This window comes from Papaver somniferum, chromosome 10 (assembly GCF_003573695.1).
Source record: "Papaver somniferum cultivar HN1 chromosome 10, ASM357369v1, whole genome shotgun sequence".
Classification (NCBI taxonomy): domain Eukaryota; kingdom Viridiplantae; phylum Streptophyta; class Magnoliopsida; order Ranunculales; family Papaveraceae; genus Papaver; species Papaver somniferum.
The window spans coordinates 138855168-138876528 of NC_039367.1; the positions used below are offsets into that span (position 1 = coordinate 138855168).

Sequence of the window (21361 nt, forward strand, 5' to 3'; positions counted from 1 at the left end):
TAATAACTTCCGTATTATATGGGACTACACCCACCCAAGTGTAGTCTCGTTGGATCTAACACGTGAACATTAAAGCAGGTGACACGAAGTAGAGGTGGCACGCCCCCTCACGTGTAGACTCATTAAGACTAATACGTGAACATTAAACCCGGTGACATGAAGTAGACATCCATTAAAAAAATCATCACAAATATCTGCTCTAATATCAAATTGAAATTTATAGGCCTAATCGACCTCGAAACATGACTTACAAAGGTAGAATTGTCCAAAGCAGAATTGTCCAAAACATATAAACTGCGCGATCTTAATCTTCCATACTACAAAGGACTAATAATCTCAAGATATATCTCTTTACGAAATCTCAAAATAATTATACAGATTCGAGTATCACGTGTACACAGAAAAATCTATCCCACTCTATCATTTTGCAAAAAATACACTCTCTTTACCCCTTTCCACGAGCTTATGAGTTCTATTTACATTTTCCTCTCCCAATTATTTTCTTCTTAAAATATCAAAACAAATAAAAAAGAGAAAAAAAAAACGAGGGAGAGAGAGAGAAAAATTGTTGATTCCCCCTTTTTATATTAATGAAAGAGATCGAAAGAAAAAAAACCCTGCATTTTCATGGAGTTATTATATACGGTGCTGGATTCAAATCTATAATCTTCTTCATCTGATTATCACAAACACAAGATCGATTTGGCTAATTTGGTTGAAATTTGATTAATGAATTGATTGATTTTCTCTAAATTCTCAAGTTAAATTTATAGATCGAAGAATAGGAATTTGATTTGGGTTAAGTTATTATAGGGTTAGGGTAAAATTACTACAGAGAATGAACGGAGATAGAAATGATGAAGTGCCAAATCCAGTTGGTCCAACACAACCACTTGACTGGAAATTCTCTCAAGTTTTTGGGGAACGAACGGCTGGTGAAGAAGTACAAGAAGGTAAATAAATTGTTTTTTGCTTATTGGATCCGAATTCAGTATTAGATTACAAATTTGGGTTTGATTTGGATTTTGTAAATTAGGTTTTTTGGTATTGGTTTTTGGATCTGGTTTTATTTGGGGGAAAATGAAAGATGAGATTTTTATGTGGAATTTTGATTAGTGATTTATATAGATTTGGCACTTTGGAACTGATTTTGTTCAATTAAGAGTAGAAATGAATGGGGGTTTTAGTTTTCATTTTTTTTTTAAAACAGTACATGCAACTAATTTAGGTAACAGAAGCAATTAACAACATCTCATTTTGAGTTAGTTATTAGGGTAGTTTTAGTTTAGTTCAGCTGAGTTTTGGTTTGTTATGAATTTGTTATTAGTAGATGAACAATGAAATTGGTTTTTGTTAATGGCGATATCAACATCTACGTGAGCTAAGGGGAAATAGGTCTTAGTTCTCTGACTCTTGTTATGTTTAGCAGTTAGTATGAGATGCTCTCAAGTTGATTATACTCATTAGGTCGAGTTTGTTGTGGCGCTGTGGTGTTGTTTTATCAGTAACTGAGGACTTGCATGTTAATGGGAAATGAAGTACTTAAATGTGGAAGATTTGATGGGAAGATGCACAGAAATATTGATATTGTTGTTGGGAAATCAAACATGATCAATGACTGTATTCAAAGGATAACAGAAGCAAACATATTGAGGAATCTATTTATGAGATGCTAACAAAACCAAACATAGTTATACAATTACTGGGATAAAGGAAGCATCAATTGATTTGAGATTCTAAAATTATGTAGAGGTTGATGGATAGGCGACATACATGGCTAACTGACACCCGGTAGATTTTAGGCTTGGTTCGAGACAATGCAGTTTAAAGAGATTTTTGAGTGGGAGGATATATGGAGCTAATGTTGGAAGTTTTATTTAGTTTGTATGTATTGTGTGCTTGGAGGTGGTTCAGTGAATTACTAGATAGGCCCACCAGTTCACATATGGGATTAGAGGGAATTGTGTGCTCATTTGTTTGCAATTAATGTGCGTATATCTTATTTAAGCTTGTTGTATAGGTTGTTGGCGGTGGTGTTGCCTTCCGCTGTCTCTTCTGGTGCAGATTTTATTTCATACTGATAGTTGGTTCACACTTAACTTCCTGTGATGCATGTTTTCTTGATTAACTTCCTTGGCTGACTGTCACATTACCTGTTGCAGTCGATATTATTTCAGCAATTGAGTTTGATAAAACTGGGGATCACCTTGCCACTGGTGATAGAGGGGGGAGGGTCGTCCTATTCGAAAGGACCGACTCCAGAGATAACGTAATTTTTTGTCAACACCTTGTCTTGTTTACTACGTTCTTTTTCATTCTCCTGTTGTGTAGTATTTGTTTCGTTGTATCTGCTCACACATTCTTTTGTTTAATGTGTAGAATGGAAATCGAAGAGATTTAGAAAGGATGGATTACCAAATCAGACATCCTGAATTCCGTTACAAGACAGAGTTTCAAAGTCACGAGCCTGAGGTAAATCAATATCGGGTTTCTCTCCCTAGAGTTTTCTGGGTTCATACTACTGTCTACTAACTGCATTCTTCTGCAATTCAGTTTGACTATCTGAAGAGTTTGGAAATTGAGGAGAAAATCAACAAGATAAAATGGTGCCAGACAGCGAATGGTGCATTATTTCTTCTCTCAACCAATGACAAAACAATAAAGTACTGGAAGGTAACAAGCATTTGTTTTCCAACTATGTTCACTTAATCATGCTTTCTCTATCCCTTGATAAACAATGCTATGGTTGCATCTTCATAACTTTCTTATTATCTGCATATCGTGTTTGATAGTTCCATCCTAGATGTTATTGTTTTGGCAGCGTTAGCACTACTTAGGGTGCTCAGGATGGATCCTAGAACCTTAAAATAAAATTGTTGCCTGGGCTAAAATCTTAATTCAAGCCTATAATTCACCCATAAGTTATCAACTAATTAGTGCTAGAGGGAAAACTTGGGTTATAGCCTGGTTTAGCCCTCTCATAGATCCATCAGTGGGTGTGTTGTTACCCTATAGCATGGGTCAAATAATTTACATATATTATTTCCGTTAACTCATTGTTAGGTTCTCGCTTACTGAAACGTTCTTGTTTCACTATATATGTTTTCTAACTTGTAGAGCTGACCCGCTCTGTTTCATTCTTGTACAGGTTCAGGAAAAGAAGGTTAAAAAAATTAGTGAGATGAATATAGACCCCTCAAAAACTATGGGAAATGGCAGCACTGCTGGTCCAAGTATACCCACTAGCCCAAAGCCATTTCTTGCAAATGGAGGATCTCCAGAAAAGTCATCATACAGTAATTTGAGTAACGACCTCGCTTTCCCCCCAGGAGGAATTCCCTCGCTACGTTTGCCCGTGGTAGTTGTACCTAACCTAGCTTGGTGATTTAAGCAGCAACTTTATACGAGTCATAATTTGTCAAATTGATGTGAAAAGAAAAAATAATTTTCCCTCCATCATTATCATTATTGTATAAACTTGATGAATAGTCAAACTTTTACTCGCATTGGTGCTGTGTGTCCAAACGTCTATGCCATATCTAATCGAGTGTTATTAAGGAGTCTATAGCTTTTGAACTATCTGTTTTGCATTACTGACATTTGTAGCGTTCCATAATATGTAGGTTTCTAGCCAAGAGACAAGCCTTGTGGCTAGATGCCGGAGAATATATGCTCATGCGCATGACTATCACATTAACTCAATTTCAAATAACAGGTGAGTAGTTTTAATATAATATAATTTTGTCTTATTGTTTCTTCAATCTCAACTTGTTTGTTGCTAAAATCCTTTTTCTTGGTTACCTTTTATTTATGACTTTCTTTTTTCATACCTGGAAACTAATCCTCTATTGAAGACTGTGGCTCACCCTAATGTGTTAGCATAGTGCGTGACCTTGTTATAACTATTCTTCATATATGTTTGTTAGTGTCTTTTACTCATTAATGTTCACTTTTGGGAAAGCACTACCTTAATACCTCTTATGGAAGATACGGCTCTACATAACATAGAAGGGACACAGCACCAATTCTTTGCTAAGTCGAACTAGTTGCTGAGGCTAGCTTCAGCTGGCATTCTGCTGTAATTCGCTTCAGCAGACAGAATGTAGAGTCTTGAGACCAGGCTTATACTAGAACTTTTTTGTTTTCTCCATGTAAGCTTCTTTATGGATTTGACTGCGGATGCCTTTTTTCTTTTACTCATTACTGGCGGTAGTATTTTTCTTCTTAGCAGCTCCCTTCATTCTAAATTTCTCAAATCTGTAGCAGGCACTCCTAAAAAACTTCATATGGGGTGTATATTAATATTCTTGCATGTAGAGTTCTTGCTTTATTAAATGGGAGTGACTGTTTCGCAACTTGTTATTATTTACTTTCCAAGTCATATTATTCACACATTATGAAAATCTGTAACTGTGGCTTCTTGGCTTTTAGCTGGTTAGGTAGCTGCTTAAGGATTATGTTTTCATGCATGTACCTCTATTTGTTCTTTTCACAGTGATGGCGAGACTTTTATATCTGCCGACGATCTGCGTATAAATCTTTGGAATCTGGAAATAAGCAACCAAAGTTTCAACATTGTTGATGTGAAGCCCGCAAATATGGAGGATCTAACTGGTAAAAATTGTTAAAACTTTGATTTGTGAATAATCTTGTATTATAAAGGTTCTGAGAGCAACTGCAATGGGAGACTAAACCCAAATATATGGTCCAGATACGTGACACAGTCGAACAGAGTAAAGATCATATACCAGACTAAACCCAAATTTGAGACTATATTTGGTCTGGAGCAACGACCAAAACCAAATTTGGTCGAGCGAAGTTATAATCTTCGTCCGTTAACAGGCGTTTATATAATGCACGCTTCATCTGAAGCGGTGGTATAATTCTCGTCCCAAGATCAGGCGGTTGTATAATATACGCCGTAGCTAGGCGAACCTATAATGTACGCCCGATCGGGCATTAGTATAATGTCCGCCTGATAACAGGCGTGAGTATAATGTTCGTCCCATTAAGGCATGCATTATACCTTAAGTACATTTTTGTTAATGCTTTATACATGTGCTCAAGCTAAAGAATATAGCTAGTTAGTAGTTAATTGACTTTAGTATATACCACGTCTAGTTTAGAAGTACTAAAACCCGTACAATTGTATCACTGTATACAATTGTATCACTGTATACAATTGTATCACTGTATACAATAGCTCCACTAGTAGTTAAAGTACAGACTAGCCAATTACTAACTTGCTGGTCTTGATTCGATTTAACTTTTAACAATTTTGACTAACTGCAAAACGATAGATGGGAGTGCGGAGATTATATCAACGCCCCTGTCCCGGTGTGCATTATATAAACGCCCCATCCGGCGTGGATTATATCAACGCCCCTATTCCAGGCGTAAACTATATAAACGCCCCACATAAAACGTTTGCTATATCAACGCCCCAAACCGGCGTTTACTATATCAACGCTCCACTATCAGACGTTGATTATATCTTCGCTCGACTAAATATACTCGTTTATCGTTGCGTCACACTACTGACTAAACTCAAATTTGATCGTGGTTTTTGATCTTTGATCTTTGGTTTTGATCGCACCATTGTGGACGCTCTGAGAATGTATCTACAAGTTGTAGTCCAGTAGCACTGCAGCAGTATATTGTATTTTTTTATTAGCCTTGCCACTGTTTCTTGAATATGTCAGAAGAATGAAGGACGTTGTCTAGTAGAAATGGACATCAGGTTGGAAGTAGATATCCTTGTACTTATCTGGTCACCCCATCGCATTAGATGTTGTGTTTCTGCATGAAAAATTGTAGGCGTTGGATTTTCTGAGTATGTTCACATAAGAGTTCGTAAAGAAATTTGCTTTCATATAGGAGAATGTTATTGGGCTGAACCTTCAACACAGGGCAAGGCCGAAAAGTAGTATGATTTAGTGTGAATCCTTTTCAAAATGCTGCTGTGTTCTAGAAGACACTCATTATATTAGTCCTATGCTTTAGTATACTTTTCTGAAGTATCACTGTGATCAGGATATAAGCATCATTCTCCTGTATGAGCCGACTAACTTGTGCAGTCTATTCCTGTACTTTTGCGTACATCTATAACCCATCCTTAGACATTTTTCTATTATGTTAGGCCGCAGTTGGTTTGTTATTGCTTGCTTAACTTTTACCAGCTTTGTATTTGCAGAGGTTATAACATCAGCTGAGTTCCACCCTACTCATTGTAATACGTTAGCATATAGTAGCTCGAAGGGCTCTATCCGGCTTATTGATCTGCGACAGTCTGCTCTATGTGATACTCATAGCAAATTGTGAGTGGCCTTTTAATTTTCCCCTAATTTCTGAAACACTTTATGTTGCAAGGTATAATAGAAGGTCTAGTTTACTCAGCAACGTCTGCAGGCTTCTTTGCTTATCCAAAGCAGAGTTTTATTTACGCAAACATAATCTGCAAACCATGCTGTTATTTTTAAATACTTTTTTTTTCTTACAGGTTTGAGGAGCAGGAGGCACCTGGTTCGAGATCATTTTTCACCGAGATTATTGCATCAATTTCAGATATCAAGTTTGGAAAGGATGGAAGGCATATACTTAGTCGTGATTATATGACTCTTAAGGTTCAAATCTTTACATCTTATGCTTGTTGTTGTTACCTTTTTTTATGGCCGTCTTACTTTTTATGGATGTTAAAAATGCATGATTGTTACTGTTATCTTTTTTTATGGCCATCTTACTTTTTAACATATTTACTTGAAATGGGAAGTTCCCCTACTGGTGATAGTATTGATTGATGATGACTCTGTCCATTTAGTCAGATTGAGGAATAGATTCACTGGAACAGAGTATAAGGCTTGAAGTGGTTGCTGATGGGTTGTGAGACTAGATCGCTAAATGTCTTGCCTACTCTGATGTAGAGATGTTGTTAGTCTGCTTTTCAAATATGTTTTTCTTTTAAAGGTATTGGATGTCTGGCAGAAGGACTAGGTAGAGCATTTCATGACTTGCGAATTGCGGCTCTTCAATTTGTACAATCTTTTTATTTATATTGTGGAAGGCAATTCGTGGCAGTTGTTACTTATGGGATCCTAATTTTATTTATATAGTGGAAGGCAATTTATGGCTGTTGTTACTTATGGTTCCCAGTTTTGCTCTATGCTTGAAGAAGAAATGATACTTCCACTAATAGGGTTTCGCTGAAGTGTCCTTGACCTTAATAGATTTGAATATCCTGACTATTTGAGGATATGTCATTCTAGGGTACTTTTCTCTGTGTCCCTGGTGCAGTTTCGAATCAGCATTTTCTGGTCCACTTTATGTCCTTTGGCAATTTATTTTTGTCTCAATACGTCAAATATCAAACGGTTTTTGTCATGCCTACTACTACAGAGCAAAACCCTATTCATGGTTTTTAGATTATGTGGATTAACATGGTTTGTGTAATCTGTCTTCTTTTACTAATTCAATTCTACTTTTATGTTTTCCAGCTATGGGACATAAATATGGATTCTGGTCCAGTTGCAACTTTCCAGGTTCATGAATATTTAAGGCCCAAGGTGACTGTCCTTTATTTAAAACCTTTTCAGTTATATATGAACATAATTTGTATGTGGCATGATTGGACTTCGTTATTACTTGTTTTCATTATTATAACGTAATAGCCCTGGTTGTTAACAGCTCTGTGATTTATATGAAAATGATTCAATTTTCGACAAATTCGAATGTTGTTTGAGTGGAGATGGATCGCGTGTTGCAACAGGTTCCTATAGGTATACATCTTTTTAATTGCTATAATTTTCTTAAACTGAGCGTAATGTGTCCAACAAGCTGTGACACGTGATTCTAACACACTCTCTGGAATCCCAGCAATCTGTTTCGTGTATTTGGTTGTGGTAACGGTAGCAGTGAGGCAACAACCCTTGAAGCCAGCAAGAACCCCATGAGGTGTGTACTCGAGTCAGTCTATTAACAACAGCAGGAGTGACATCTGTCATTTGATCTTTTGTTTTCATGACCTTATCGCTTTTAGTAACTCTCATTTCTTGTCATGCTATTAAATCTTTGTTCAGGAGACATGTCCAAACTCCTGCGAGACCTTCAAGATCTCTGGGTAGTCTTACCCGTGTTGTTCGACGAGGTTAGTGTAATTTTCGTTTCGCTTAACAGATTACTGATCTTCAGTGTTTATTCCGTGTCTTACATATTCTCTCGATCTTTCCTCTTGTGACTGTAATAGGAGGAGATAGTCCAGGTTCGGATGCAAATGGAAATTCATTTGATTTCTCAACAAAATTGCTTCACCTAGCTTGGCACCCAACAGAAAACTCACTTGCTTGTGCTGCTGCGAATAGTCTGTACATGTATTATGCATAATAAAGATAGTGACGATCGTAGAAAGAATTTTTTTTGTTGCTGTGCTTTCTCTTTTTGTTGCTGAGGCTTTCTCTTCTGCATGGAAGAGTTAGAACTTAGTCTGCAACAAAATCCTCTGCTCAACGAGACCCTCAGAACCGTGGCACGTTTCTCATATCGAGGGATTCAAAGATGGCAGTTGCGAAACAAATCCACGAGGAAGTAACTTATCTTTTGTTCCCAGGCGAGCAGATTATTTCTGATTTTTTTTGTTCTTAATTTTTTTTTCTCTATGAAAAAAATGTAGTTTCTGTTCTTAAATTGTGATCGTCGAAGAAAAGTGTGATTGTAGTTGTTGTCCTCCTACAACCGGAACAAAAAAAACTGTTCCATACTGGTAGGGTTTGAGATCAATGCGGGTAGAAGCAGCTTATATTGTGTTTTAAGTTACATTGTTCTCAATCATATACCATCATCTGACTAAGATATAGGGTCTTATTCTCAAATCTAAGAAAACAAAGAAAAGAGTGACTGTTATTAATTTAACATCCATTTTCGTCGAAATATACTTCCGTTGTGGGAATTGTATTATTGAACCAACAATTTTAAGGCCTTCTGTTGAATTCTTTTTTAATTAAGATTATTTCAATTCTCTTTCAGATTTTGCAAGCTTCAGTAGTTCCAGTTATTTTTAGCCGCCAGTCTTGCTCTCTTAATTGAAGTTCGCACTTTGATCCCTAAGTTCATTTTCCTCTGCATTGTGGTACTCTAAAAAGAAAACTGTGCACATTAAGCATTGCTGGTTAATGTTTTACATCCAAGAATTGCCGACACCTGTGATCAGAACTAGAACTTGCGACATTTGTTTTTGTCATAACAATTGTTCCGTCCGACAAATACTAAATCGGTAAATTTACACCAGGCTGGATCTTGATCTTTAACTATTGTAATGCTGATACTAACCAATTGTTCTCATAATTAAGATGGGCCTATAGGCCCTATACCTATGGCTTACCAAAACTCTCACAACTTGAGTCCCACGATTTAATCCCCTTAAATTATTTATATAGTAGTTACAATGGCCGATTATGTGCACAAATGACGCACACGCATTAGATAATCATGTCCAATATGGCAGTTCCATAAACGTGAATAACTGAGCATATTGTCCAATTTCTTTGCTAATTCGAGCCATGCCTTCAACACATATTCATAAACAGTTATGGATACTCCCACTAGGCTATAAAATCGTTTTATAACTGTTCTTCCTTGTCTCGCATCATTGGCATGTTTGTTAAGCCAACTTGTAATGTCATTGAGCCACGTATCGCCACCATTACGCATCACTATGCCATCTTGAGATGAACGTTCTTGGACACCTACGCTAATCCAAACTCATGCCAAACTACCTTCCAACTGATGCCAAATAATGCAACATGAATCATATGCGACATTTGCTTTACTTAGCCATTTATTATACAATATTGATGCATACGCTTGCACCACTAACGTGCATGCATTTTGCAAGCTTTAACCGGATTGAATAATGCATAGGCCAACTCCCAACCTATTTTATGTTCTTGTATCATCCTTTAGTTGGGACAACTTAATTCCACAGATATGCATCAATGCAACATGGCATGTCACATTTATCGTTTGGCATTGCCTTGCCTTTTTGAATGAAACTTCATTACATCGAAAAATATGCCTCATTTATCTGACAGTGACTTTGCAGTGTTGCATCGCGTAATTGCGCTTCACTAGCACTCTAGTGTAGCTCCATTATTGTACTTCACTAACTATGCATGGTAACGTCATTGTGCTTTCCAATGTATACCTGGCTATGCAATATTGCGTCATATGGAACGCCATTGACCATACCGGTAATAGATATACACCCTTTCCCAAAAGGTTTCAACTCTTTCAGCTGGGATATCTTTACGTCGGATTTCATTACACATGTTTTTAATATGGCAAAATATTCAACTGAAGTTGAGTTACACCATGTTTGTTTTAATGCTTTAGTTTTCGAGCTACTCAATTTTAACTTAATCCAGCAATGTCGATTTGGCTAATTTATAAACTTGTAGATGCTTAAGTCATACAGTTTCCAATAGTTGTGGAACATCAGTTATTGGTTCTAGGTTCAAGATTTCAAGCGCATCGTAAATAGAAAATACTACCCTTTCACTTAAGTCATCCACTAAAATGACAAAGTGTTTCTAAGTTGTAGATGTATTAATTTATTTACTTCCATATGATATTTGAACCGATTTGACTGCATTGGTTATAAAATCAATTTTGGACCTATGAACTTTTTCATATTCCACGAAGATAATTCCAAAGTAAATGTAATATGGATTTCTAGTACGACCACCGAGTATATGATAAACAAGTTATTTCTTTCCTAAATCAATTGACTCGTCCGGATATTTGACTCATATAAATATAATTCATTATATTTGAATCTAACTCACTACATCTAACTCAAAACTAGTAGTAGAGTTATATCAGAGTGTCAGGTACAAAATGATACCAGAATCAAATAGTTGCGAGTTAGGTGAATGAACCGAGTCAGACTTCGTGTCACACAGTAGAAATATAAATAGACAACCGATCTGATATTGGAGGCAAATGCCTAGTCAAATTCATATCGCAAGTCAGATCCAAACAAACATAACTCAATAGTTTGACTAATTAGACATTTGTAAGTTATCATCCTACGAACAGGACGACCATAACTAAAGATAAAAATTCTTCATGGTAGTTAAAAATATACCATGACGACCATATGACTGCAACAAAATATTTTCAAGTTTTCTAATCTAAGTTGCTAATGAAACAACAAAATGGCATGCTTGTTAAGCCAACTTGTACGCAATGTCATTGAGCCACGTATCACCACCATTGAACATTACTATGCCATCTTGAGATGAACGTTCTTGGGCACCTACGCTAAACCAAATTCATGCCAAAATACCTTACAACTGATGCCAATAATGCATTATGAATTATATGTGTTATTTGCTTTACTGAGCCAATTTCTATACAATATTGATGCATATGCTTGCACCACTAACTTGCATGCACTGTTCAAGTTTTGGCTAGCCTTGTAATAATGCATAGGCCAACTCTCTGCATATTTCATGTTCTTGCATCATCCTTGAATTGGGAAAACTTAATTCCACATATATGCATCAATGCAACATCGCATGTCACATTTGTCATTTGGCCTTGCCATGCTTTTCTGAATGAAGATTCATTGCGTTGGAAAATATGCCTCATTTATCTGCCAGTGACTTTACAGTGTAGCATCATAATTGCTCTTCACTAGCACTGCAGTGTAGCTCCATCATTGTACTTCAGTAACTATGCATGGTAGCATCATTGCGCTTTCCTGTGTATACTTGGCTGTGAAATGTGGCGTCATCATGGAACGCCATTGACCATACCGGTAATAGATATACACCCTTCCCCGAAAGGTTTAAACCCTTTCAGCTGGGATATCTTTACGTCGGGTTTCATTATACATGTTTTTATTGTGCCAAAATCTTCAACTAAAGTTGAGTTACACTATGTTCGTTTTAATGCTTTAATTTTCGAGCAACTCAATTTTAACTTAATCCAGCAACGTCGACTAGACTAATTTATAAACTTGTAGATGTTTAAGTCATACAGTTTCAAATAGTTGTGGAACATCAGTTATTGGTTCTTGCTCAAGATTTCGAGCGCATCGTAAATAGAATATACTATCCTTTCACTTAAGTCATCCACTAAAATAACAAAGTGTTTCTAAGTAGTAGTGGAGATGTATTAATTTATTTACTCCCATATACTATTTGAACCGATTTGACTGCATTGGTTAAAAAATCAGTTTTGGATCTATGAACTTTTTCATATTTAGCGAAGCTAATTCCAATGTAAATGGAATCTGAATTTCAAGTACGACCGCCGAGTATCTGATTAAGTTATTTTTTTCCTGAATCAATTGACTCGTCTGGATATCTGGCTCATCTAAATATAATTCATTATATTCTAATACTACTCACTACATCTAACTCAAAACTAATAATAGAGTTATAGATTTTTTTTTTATTCCACTCAGATATGTGGTCAGCATGTCAGGTACAAAATGATAACATACTCAAATATCACCGAGTTAGGTGTATGAACCGAGTCAGACTTCGAGTTAGGTGTATGAACCGATATGATGTTTGAGTCAAATGCCAGAATATATTCATATCGCAAGTCAGACCCAAACAAACATGGTGGTAACTCAATAGTTTGACTATTTATACATTTGTAGGTTATCATCCAACAAACATGACGACTATAACTAAGCGCAAAAAGTCGTAATGGTGGTTAAAGATATACCATGACGACCATATGACTACAACAAAATATTTTCAAGTTTTTAATCTAATTTTCTAATGGAAAAACAAAATGGCATTCTTGTTAAGCCAACTTGTAATGTCATTGAGCCACCATTGCGCAATCACTATGCCATATTGAGATAAACGTTCTTGGACACCTACTCTAAACCAAACTCATGCCAAAATACCTCCGAAATGATACCAATAATGCAGCATGAATCATATGCGTCACTTGCTTTACTTAGCCATTTTCTATTCAATATTGATGCATATGCTTGCACCACTAACTTGCGTGCGCTATCCAAGTTTTGGCCCGCCTTGTAATAATGCATAGGCCAACTCTCAACATATTTCATGTTCTTGCATCATCCATGAATTAGGAAAACTTAATTCCACATATATGCACCAAGGCAACATCGCATGTCGCATTTGTCATTTGGCCTTTCCATGCCTTTCTCAATGACGATCCGTTGCGTTGGAAAATATGCCCCATTCATCTTCCAGTGACTTTGCAGTGTAGCATCACAATTGCGCTTCACTGGCACTGCAGTGTAGCTTCATCATTGTACTTCACTAACTATGCATGGTAGCGTCATTGCGCTTTCCTGTGTATACATGGCTGTGCAATGTTGCGTCATCATGGAACGCCATTGACCATACCGGTAATAGATATACACCCTTCCCCGAAAGGTTTAAACCCTGTCAGATGGGATACCTTTACGTCGGATTTCATTATACATCTTTTTATTATGGCAAAATCTTCAACTAAAGTTGAGTTACACTATGCTTGTTTTTATGCTTTAGTTTTCGAGCAAGTCAATTTTAACTTACTCCAATAATGGCGGCTTGACTAATTTATAAACTTGTAGATGTTTAAGTCATACAGTTTCCAATAGTTGTGGAATATCAGTTATTGGTTCTAGGTTCAAGATTTCGAGCGCACCGTAAATATAATATACTATCCTTTCACTTAAGTCATCCAATAAAATAACAAAGTGTTTCTAAGTGTAGTGGAGATGTATTAATTTATTTACTCCCATATTAGATTTGAACCGATTGACTGCATATATTGGTTAAAAAATCAGTTTTGGACCTATGAACTTTTTCATATTTAGCGAAGATAATTCCAATGTAAATGGAATCTGGATTTCAAGTACGACCACAGAGTATCTGATATAAAAGTTATTTCTTTCCTGAATCAATTGACTTGTCTGGATATCTGACTCATCTAAATATAATTTATTATATCTGAATCGTACTCACTACATCTAACTCAAAACTAATAATAGAGTTATAGATTTTTTTTTTATTCCACTCATATATGTGGTCAGAATGTCAGGTACAAAATGATAACATACTCAAATAACTTTGAGTTAGGTGTATGAACCGAGTCAGACTTCGAGTTAGGTATATGCACCGATCTGATGTTCGAGTCAAATTCATGTCGCAAGTCATATCCAAACAAATATGGTGATAACTCAATAGTTTGACTAATTAGACATCTGTAGGTTATCATCCAACGAACATATATGACGACTATAACTAAGCATAAAAAGTCTTCATGGTGGTTAAAGGTATACGATGACGACCATATGACTACAACAAAACATTTTTCAAGTTTTGTAATCTAATTTTCTTATGAAAAACAAAATGGCATGCTTGTTAAGACAACTTGTAATGTCATTGAGCCACGTATCGCCACAATTGCGCACCACTATGCCATCTTGAGATGAACGTCCTTGGACACCTACGCTAAACCAAACTCATGACAAAATACCTTCCAACCGATGCCAATAATGCTGCATGAATCATATGCGTCATTTTTTTTACTGAGCCAGTTCTATACAATATTGATGCATACACTTGTACCATTAACTTGCATGGACTGTCCAAGCTTTGGCCAGCCTTGTAATAATGCATAGGCCAACTCTCAGCATATTTCATGTTCTTGCATCATCCTTGAATTAGGCCAACTTAAATCCACATATATGCATCAATGCAACATCGCATCGTATTTGTCATTCGGCCTTGCCATGCCTTTCTGAATGAAGATTTATTGCGTCGTAAAATATTCCTCATTCATGTGCCAGTGACTTTGCAGTGTAGCATCATAATTGCGCTTCACTGACACTCCAATGTAGCTCCATCATCGTACTTCACTAACTATGCATGGTAGCGTCATTGCGCTTTCCTGTGTATACCTGGCTGTGCAATGTTGCATCAACATGGAACGATATTGACAATACCAGTAATAGATATACACCCTTCCCAAAAGGTTTAAACCCTTTCAGCTGGGATATCTTTACGTCGGATTCCATTATACATGTTTCTATTATGGAAAAATCTTCAGCTGAAGTTCAGTTACACTATGTTTGTTTTAATGCTTTAGGTTTCGAGCTACTCAATTTTAATTTAATTCAGCAATGTCGGCTTGAATAATTTATAAACTTGTATATGCTTAAGTCATACAATGTTGCGTCAACATGGAACGAGATTGACCATACTAGTAATAGATATACACCATTCCTTAAAAGGTTTAAACCCTTTCAGCTGGGATATGTTTACGTCGGATTCCATTATACATCTTTCTATTATGACAAAATCTTCAACTGAAATTGAGTTGCACTATGTTTGTTTTAATGTTTTAGTTTTTGAGCTACTCAATTTTAACTTAATCCAGAAATGTCGAATTGACTAATTTATAAATTTGTATATGCTTAAGTCATACAGTTTCCAATAATTTTGGAACATCGGTTATTGGTTTTATGTTCAAGATTTCGAGCGTATCGTAAATAGAAAATACTATCCTTTCACTTAAGTCATCCACTAAATGACAAAGTGTTTCTAAATTGTAGTAGAGACGTATTAATTTATTTACTTCCAAATAATATTCGAACTGTTTGAGTGCATTGGTTATAAAATCAGTTTTGGACCTATGAACTTCTTAATATTTAGCGAAGCTAATACCAATGTAAATGGAAACTGGATTTCAAGTACGACCACCGAGTATCTGATTAAGTTATTTTTTTCCTGTATCAATTGACTCGTCTGGATATCTGACTCATCTAAATATAATTCATTATATCTGAATCTCACTCACTACATTTAACTCAAAACTAATAAAAGGGTTATAGATTTTTTTTCTTTACTGCACTCAGATATGTGGTCAGTATGGACCGAGTCAGACTTCGTGTCACACATTTGAAAAATTAAAAGGCACCCGATCTGATGTTCAAATCAAATTCCAAGTCAAATTCACATCGCAAGTCAGATCCAAACGAACATGGTGGTAACTCAATAGTTTGACTAATCATACATTTGTAGGTTATCATCCCTCGAACATGATGATTATAACTAAACATAAAAATCAGTCATGGTACTTAAAGATATATCATGACGACCATATTACGACAACAAAATATTTTCAACGTTTCTAATCCTAAAAAGTAGTCATGTTGCATTTGTCATTTGGCCTTGCCAGGCCTTTCTGAATGAAGATTCATTGCTTCGTAAAATATGCCTCATTCATTTGCCAGTTCTTTGCAGTGTATCATCATAATTGCGCTTCTTTAGCACTGCAGTGTAGCTCCATCATTGTACTTCACTAACTATGCATGGTAGCGTCATTGCGCTTTACAGTGTATATCTGGCTGTGTGGATATTGCGTCATCATGGAACGTCATTGACAATACCGGTAATAGATATACACCCTTTATCTAAAGGTTTAAACCCTTTCAACTAGGATACCTTTATGTCGGATTTCATTATACATGTTTTTATTAAAGGGAAATCTTCAACTGAAGTTCAGTTACAAAATGTTTGTTTTAATGCTTTAGTTTTCGAGCAACTCAATTTTAACTTAATCCAGCAATGATGGCTTGACTAATTTATAATCTTGTAAATGTTTAAGTCATACACTTTCCAATAGTTGTGGAACATCATTTATTGGTTCTAGGTTCAAGATTTCGAGCGCATCGTATATAGAAAATACTATCCTTTCACTTAAGTCATCTGCTAAAATAACAAAGTGTTTCTAAGTTGTAGTGGATATGTATTAATTTATTTACTCCAATATAATATATGAACAGATTTGACGGCATTGGTTAAAAAATCAGTTTTGAATCTATGAACTTTTTCATATTCAGCGAATCTAATTCCAATGTAAATGGATTATGGATTTCAAGTACGACCACCGAGTATCTGATAAACAAGTTATTTCTTTCCTGAATCAACTGATTCTTCTGGATATATCTGACTCATCTAAATATAATTCATTATGCCTGAATATACTCATTACATATAACTCAAAACTAATAATAGAGTTATAGATTTTTTTTATTCCACTCAGATATGTGGTCAACATGTTAGGTACAAAATAATAACATACTCAAATAGCTCCGAGTTAGGTGTGTAAACCGATCTGATGTTCGAGTCAAATGCCAAGTCAGATTCATATCGCAAGTCATATCCAAACAAACATGGTGGTAAATCAATAGTTTGACTAATTATACATTTGTCGGTTATTATCCAACGAACATGATGACTATAACTAAACATAAAAAGTCGTCATGGTAGTTAAAGATATACCATGACGACCATATGACCGCAACAAAATATTTTCAAGTTTTCTAATCTAATTTTCTAATGAAAAAGAAAAATCGCATGCTTGTTAAGCCAACTTGTAATGTCATTGAGCCATGTATCACCATAATTGCGCATTACTATGCCATCTTGAGATGAATGTTCTTGGACACCTACTCTAATCCAAACTCATGCAAAAATATCTTTCAACTGAGGCCAATAACGCAGCATGTATCATATGCATCATTTGCTTTACTTAGCCAGTTGCTATACAATATTGATGCATACACTTCCACCATTAACTTGCACGCACCGTGAAAGCTTTGGCCAGATTGAATAATGCATAGGCCAACTCCCAACTTATTTTATGTTCTTGTATCATCCTTGAGATGGACAACTTAATTCCACAAATATGCATCAATACAACATGGCATGTCACATTTGTCGTTTGCCATTGCCTTGCCTTTTTGAATGAAGCTTCATTACATCAGAAAATATGCCTCATTCATGTGATAGTGACTTTGCAGTGTTGCATTATAATTGCGCTTCACTAGCACTGCAGTGTATCCCCATCATTGTGCTTCACTAACTATGCATGATAGCGTCATTGCGCTTTCCTGTGTATACCTGGCTATGCAATTTTGTGTCATCATGGAACGCCATTGACCATATCTGTAACAGATATACACCCTTCCCCAAAAGGTGTAAACCCTTTCAGCTGGGATATCTTTACGTCGGATTTCATTATACATGTTTCTATTATGGAAAAATCTTCACCTGAAGTTGAGTTACACTATGTTTGTTTTAATGCTTTAGTTTTCGAGCTACTCAATTTTAACTTAATCTAGCAATGTCGGCTTGACTAATTTATAAACTTGTGTATGCTTAAGTCATACAATTTCCAATAATTGTGGAACATCAGTTATTGGTTTTAGGTTCAAGGTTTCGAGCGCATCGTAAATAGAAAATAATATCCTTTCACTTTAGTCATCCACTAAAATGACAAAGTTTTTCTAAGTTGTAGTGGAGACGTATTAATTTATTTACTTCCATATAATATTTGAACTGTTTGATTGCATTGGTTATAAAATTAGTTTTGGACCTATGAACTTCTTTATATTTAGAGAATCTAATTCCAATGTAAATGGAATCTGGAGTTCAAGTACGACCACCGAGTATCTGATTAAGTTATTTTTTCATGAATCAATTGACTCGTCTGGATATATGACTTATCTAAATATAATTCATTATATCTGAATCTGACTCACTACACGTAACTCAAAACTAATAATAGATTTATAGATTTTTTTCTTTATTGCACTCAGATATGTGGTCAGCGTGTCAGGTACAAAATGATACTGACTCAAATAGCTCTGAGTTAGGTGTATGAACCGAGTCAGACGTCAAGTCACACATTTGAAAAATTAAAAGGAAACTAATAAATGTTCGAGTAAAATTCCAAGTCAAATCCATATCGCAAGTCGGATCCAAACAAACATGGTGGTAACTCAATAGTTTGACTAATTAGACATTTGTATGTTATCATCCTTTGAACATGAAGACCATAACTAAATATAAAAACTAGTCACGGTAGTTAAAGAAATACCAAGATGACCATATTACGGCAACAACATATTTTCAACTTTTCTAATATAATTTTCTAATGAAAAAAAAAAGTAGTAGCTCAGATTATGCCATCACTTACTTTCTCATCCTCACCATTTCTTCGGTTTTTTCACTTCCAACGATTTCTTCTTCAACAACTAATTTTTGTTCTCGTATGTAGTGTTGCAATTTCTTTCCAATTTCAGGGTAACAATAATTAGGTTTTCTACCAGTTTGTTTTGTACTGATTCATGTTTGGAAGGATTAATCAATTATGTAAATCTTCAATTATACGAAATTATTGACGATTAATCAACGAGTTTTTTCGACTATTTTTCCTTTGAAAAGCATGGAGAGAATAAGTGGTCATTATGGTAAGAAGAGGGAGAAGGAAATGAAATGATTTGATAATGGGGTGTCTTGATGTAACAACAAACTTCTAAGCTACCCTCCATATAAAATCGAAACCTTAAAACTAAAATCAAAACCTAATTCAAATCAGTTATTCTTATTAACTTCTTCTCCTTCATCAATTGTAAATCCTTCCTTTTTTTTTTTCAATTGAAATCATTTCATCGTATTCGAAGATTCGAAAAACTTATAATCAAAGATTGAATTCTCTAATTATTTAATCTTTATTCTTTCTTTTATAATATATTCTGACAGCATCACTCTCATTCTTGCTATCACTGAGCCTATGGACACCAACAATATTTTGTTCAACATGAAAGGTGATAAAGCTCCTGGTCCTAATCATTTTCCCCCAAAATTTTTCCTTGCTAATTAATATGTTGTTGGGGATGACCTTTTTGTCATGGTTCAAAAATTCTCTCTTCTGGATGCCTTAAAAGAGATGAACTCCACCTTTTGTCTCTCATATCCAAAATTGAGGCTCCTATACCACTCTAGCTCATTTTAGGCCTATATCTCACTGTAATATCATCTATAAAACCATATCGGAACTCTTTTCTCAAAGAATTAATATTTTCCTTTTCAAACACATATCCCAATTCCAATATGGTTCAATCTTTGGGAGGCAAATTTCTGAAAATATGGCTATTGCTCATGAGGTTATCCATAACATAAAAACTTGGGAAGGAAAGTAGAAAACTTTACAGGGCAAAAGCTTTTCATATAGTCTGTTGGAAGTTTTTCAAGTTGTGATGCAAAAGATGGATTTCCGTGAAAGATGGTGCAACTTTCTCTATTAATATACAATCACTACCAATCTTTACGTTTTTTTTATGGTGTTCCTAGATAATATTTCATATCTTCCAGAGGGTTAAAGCAAATGGATCTTATTATCCCGTTAACTTTCATTTTTGTATGAAAGCTCTTTCTATAAGTATCTCAAATGTTGAATCTTTTGGAATTATTACATGGTATTACAATGTGCAAAAAGACCCATCATAGCAGCCATCTCCTATTTGTGAATGACTACACGGTGTTTTGTAAAGCTATCATAGAGGAATGCACCAATTTGGTTAAGCATTTTAAAAACATCAGTGCTCCTTATAGTGGCTAATCAACTTTAATAAATCTTCAATATTCTCAGTAAGAATACTTATCAAATGGTAGTTTGTGATATAAGAACTTCTATGAGTGTGCAAATAATTGATACTAAAGATACATATCTTAGATCCCTTTCGTTAATAACTTCAAGCATTGTGTTGACACATCCATTTCAAACTTGCTGGATGGGAAAGCAATACTCTATCCCATGCAGGAAAAACTAGCTACTATGATTACAACTGTTACTTCCACCTAAAATATTTACCAGGTGAACTACTTCATTCCCAAAACACACCTGAAATGAACTTATTAAAGTTTAAGGGGACTTCTTCTGAGGAAAATATCATGATTAACCAAAAGTATCTATTAAAAGACTTGGACTTCTGTTTGCAAGCGTAAGAGTTTCGCATATATAGTATTCATTAGCGTGGTATTATTTATTAATGCTTTAATTGTCAAGATTGTCTGGAGATTAATCTAGGACAAAGACTCTCTATAGTCTACCCTAATGTAATCATATTACTTCAGGGATAAACTTGTCTTACAAATAAGCTCAAACCTAGGTGCACTTACTCTTGGACCTGGAGAATAGTTTTAGGCATATATCCGATACTCAGGAAACAACAGATAGAGGATAAGATATGGAAATAGGTTAATATTCTGAAGGACAAATGGATAAAATATTGCAACATTACTCTATCCAAACCTCCTAACTTCCCAATTGATCGGACTCTGGTCAATTAGTTTTCACTAATAATGGTACACAAGACATTAAAAATCGGAAGGAATTGTTCAAGATTTTTGCAGTGCCATCCTAAGCACACCTTATAACTTTTAATAGGAAGACCAGGTGATATGGAGCCTGACTTTGATGAATCGGTAAATCTTGTCTCCAGTGTTATGCTCGATTGGATGAAACACACCATGTTTGTTTG

General features: G+C 35.4%; 1 protein-coding gene across 1 annotated transcript; it reads left to right on the top strand.

Moving 5' to 3' along the window:
* The first annotated feature begins 508 nt into the window (after window positions 1-508).
* LOC113317801 (serine/threonine protein phosphatase 2A 55 kDa regulatory subunit B beta isoform-like) lies at window positions 509-8978 on the top strand. The gene is made up of 14 exons (XM_026565930.1): window positions 509-953; window positions 2163-2269; window positions 2380-2472; window positions 2554-2673; window positions 3149-3361; window positions 3624-3715; window positions 4496-4614; window positions 6194-6317; window positions 6500-6623; window positions 7491-7559; window positions 7681-7772; window positions 7870-7947; window positions 8073-8140; window positions 8240-8978. The coding sequence occupies exons 1-14, from the start codon at window positions 839-841 to the stop codon at window positions 8374-8376; spliced, it is 1551 nt and encodes a 516-aa protein (XP_026421715.1). The 5' UTR covers window positions 509-838; the 3' UTR covers window positions 8377-8978.
* The last annotated feature ends 12383 nt before the right edge of the window (window positions 8979-21361 follow it).

What these genes read in the sequence shown, in the direction of transcription:
- LOC113317801 (XM_026565930.1), top strand. Translation starts at nt 839, where the DNA reads ATGAACGGAGATAGAAATGATGAAGTGCCAAATCCAGTTGGTCCAACA. An exon ending in GTGATTATATGACTCTTAAG is followed by an intron (nt 6,624 to 7,490) that starts GTTCAAATCTTT and finishes TATGTTTTCCAG; the next exon opens with CTATGGGACATAAATATGGA. An exon ending in ATGAATATTTAAGGCCCAAG is followed by an intron (nt 7,560 to 7,680) that starts GTGACTGTCCTT and finishes GGTTGTTAACAG; the next exon opens with CTCTGTGATTTATATGAAAA.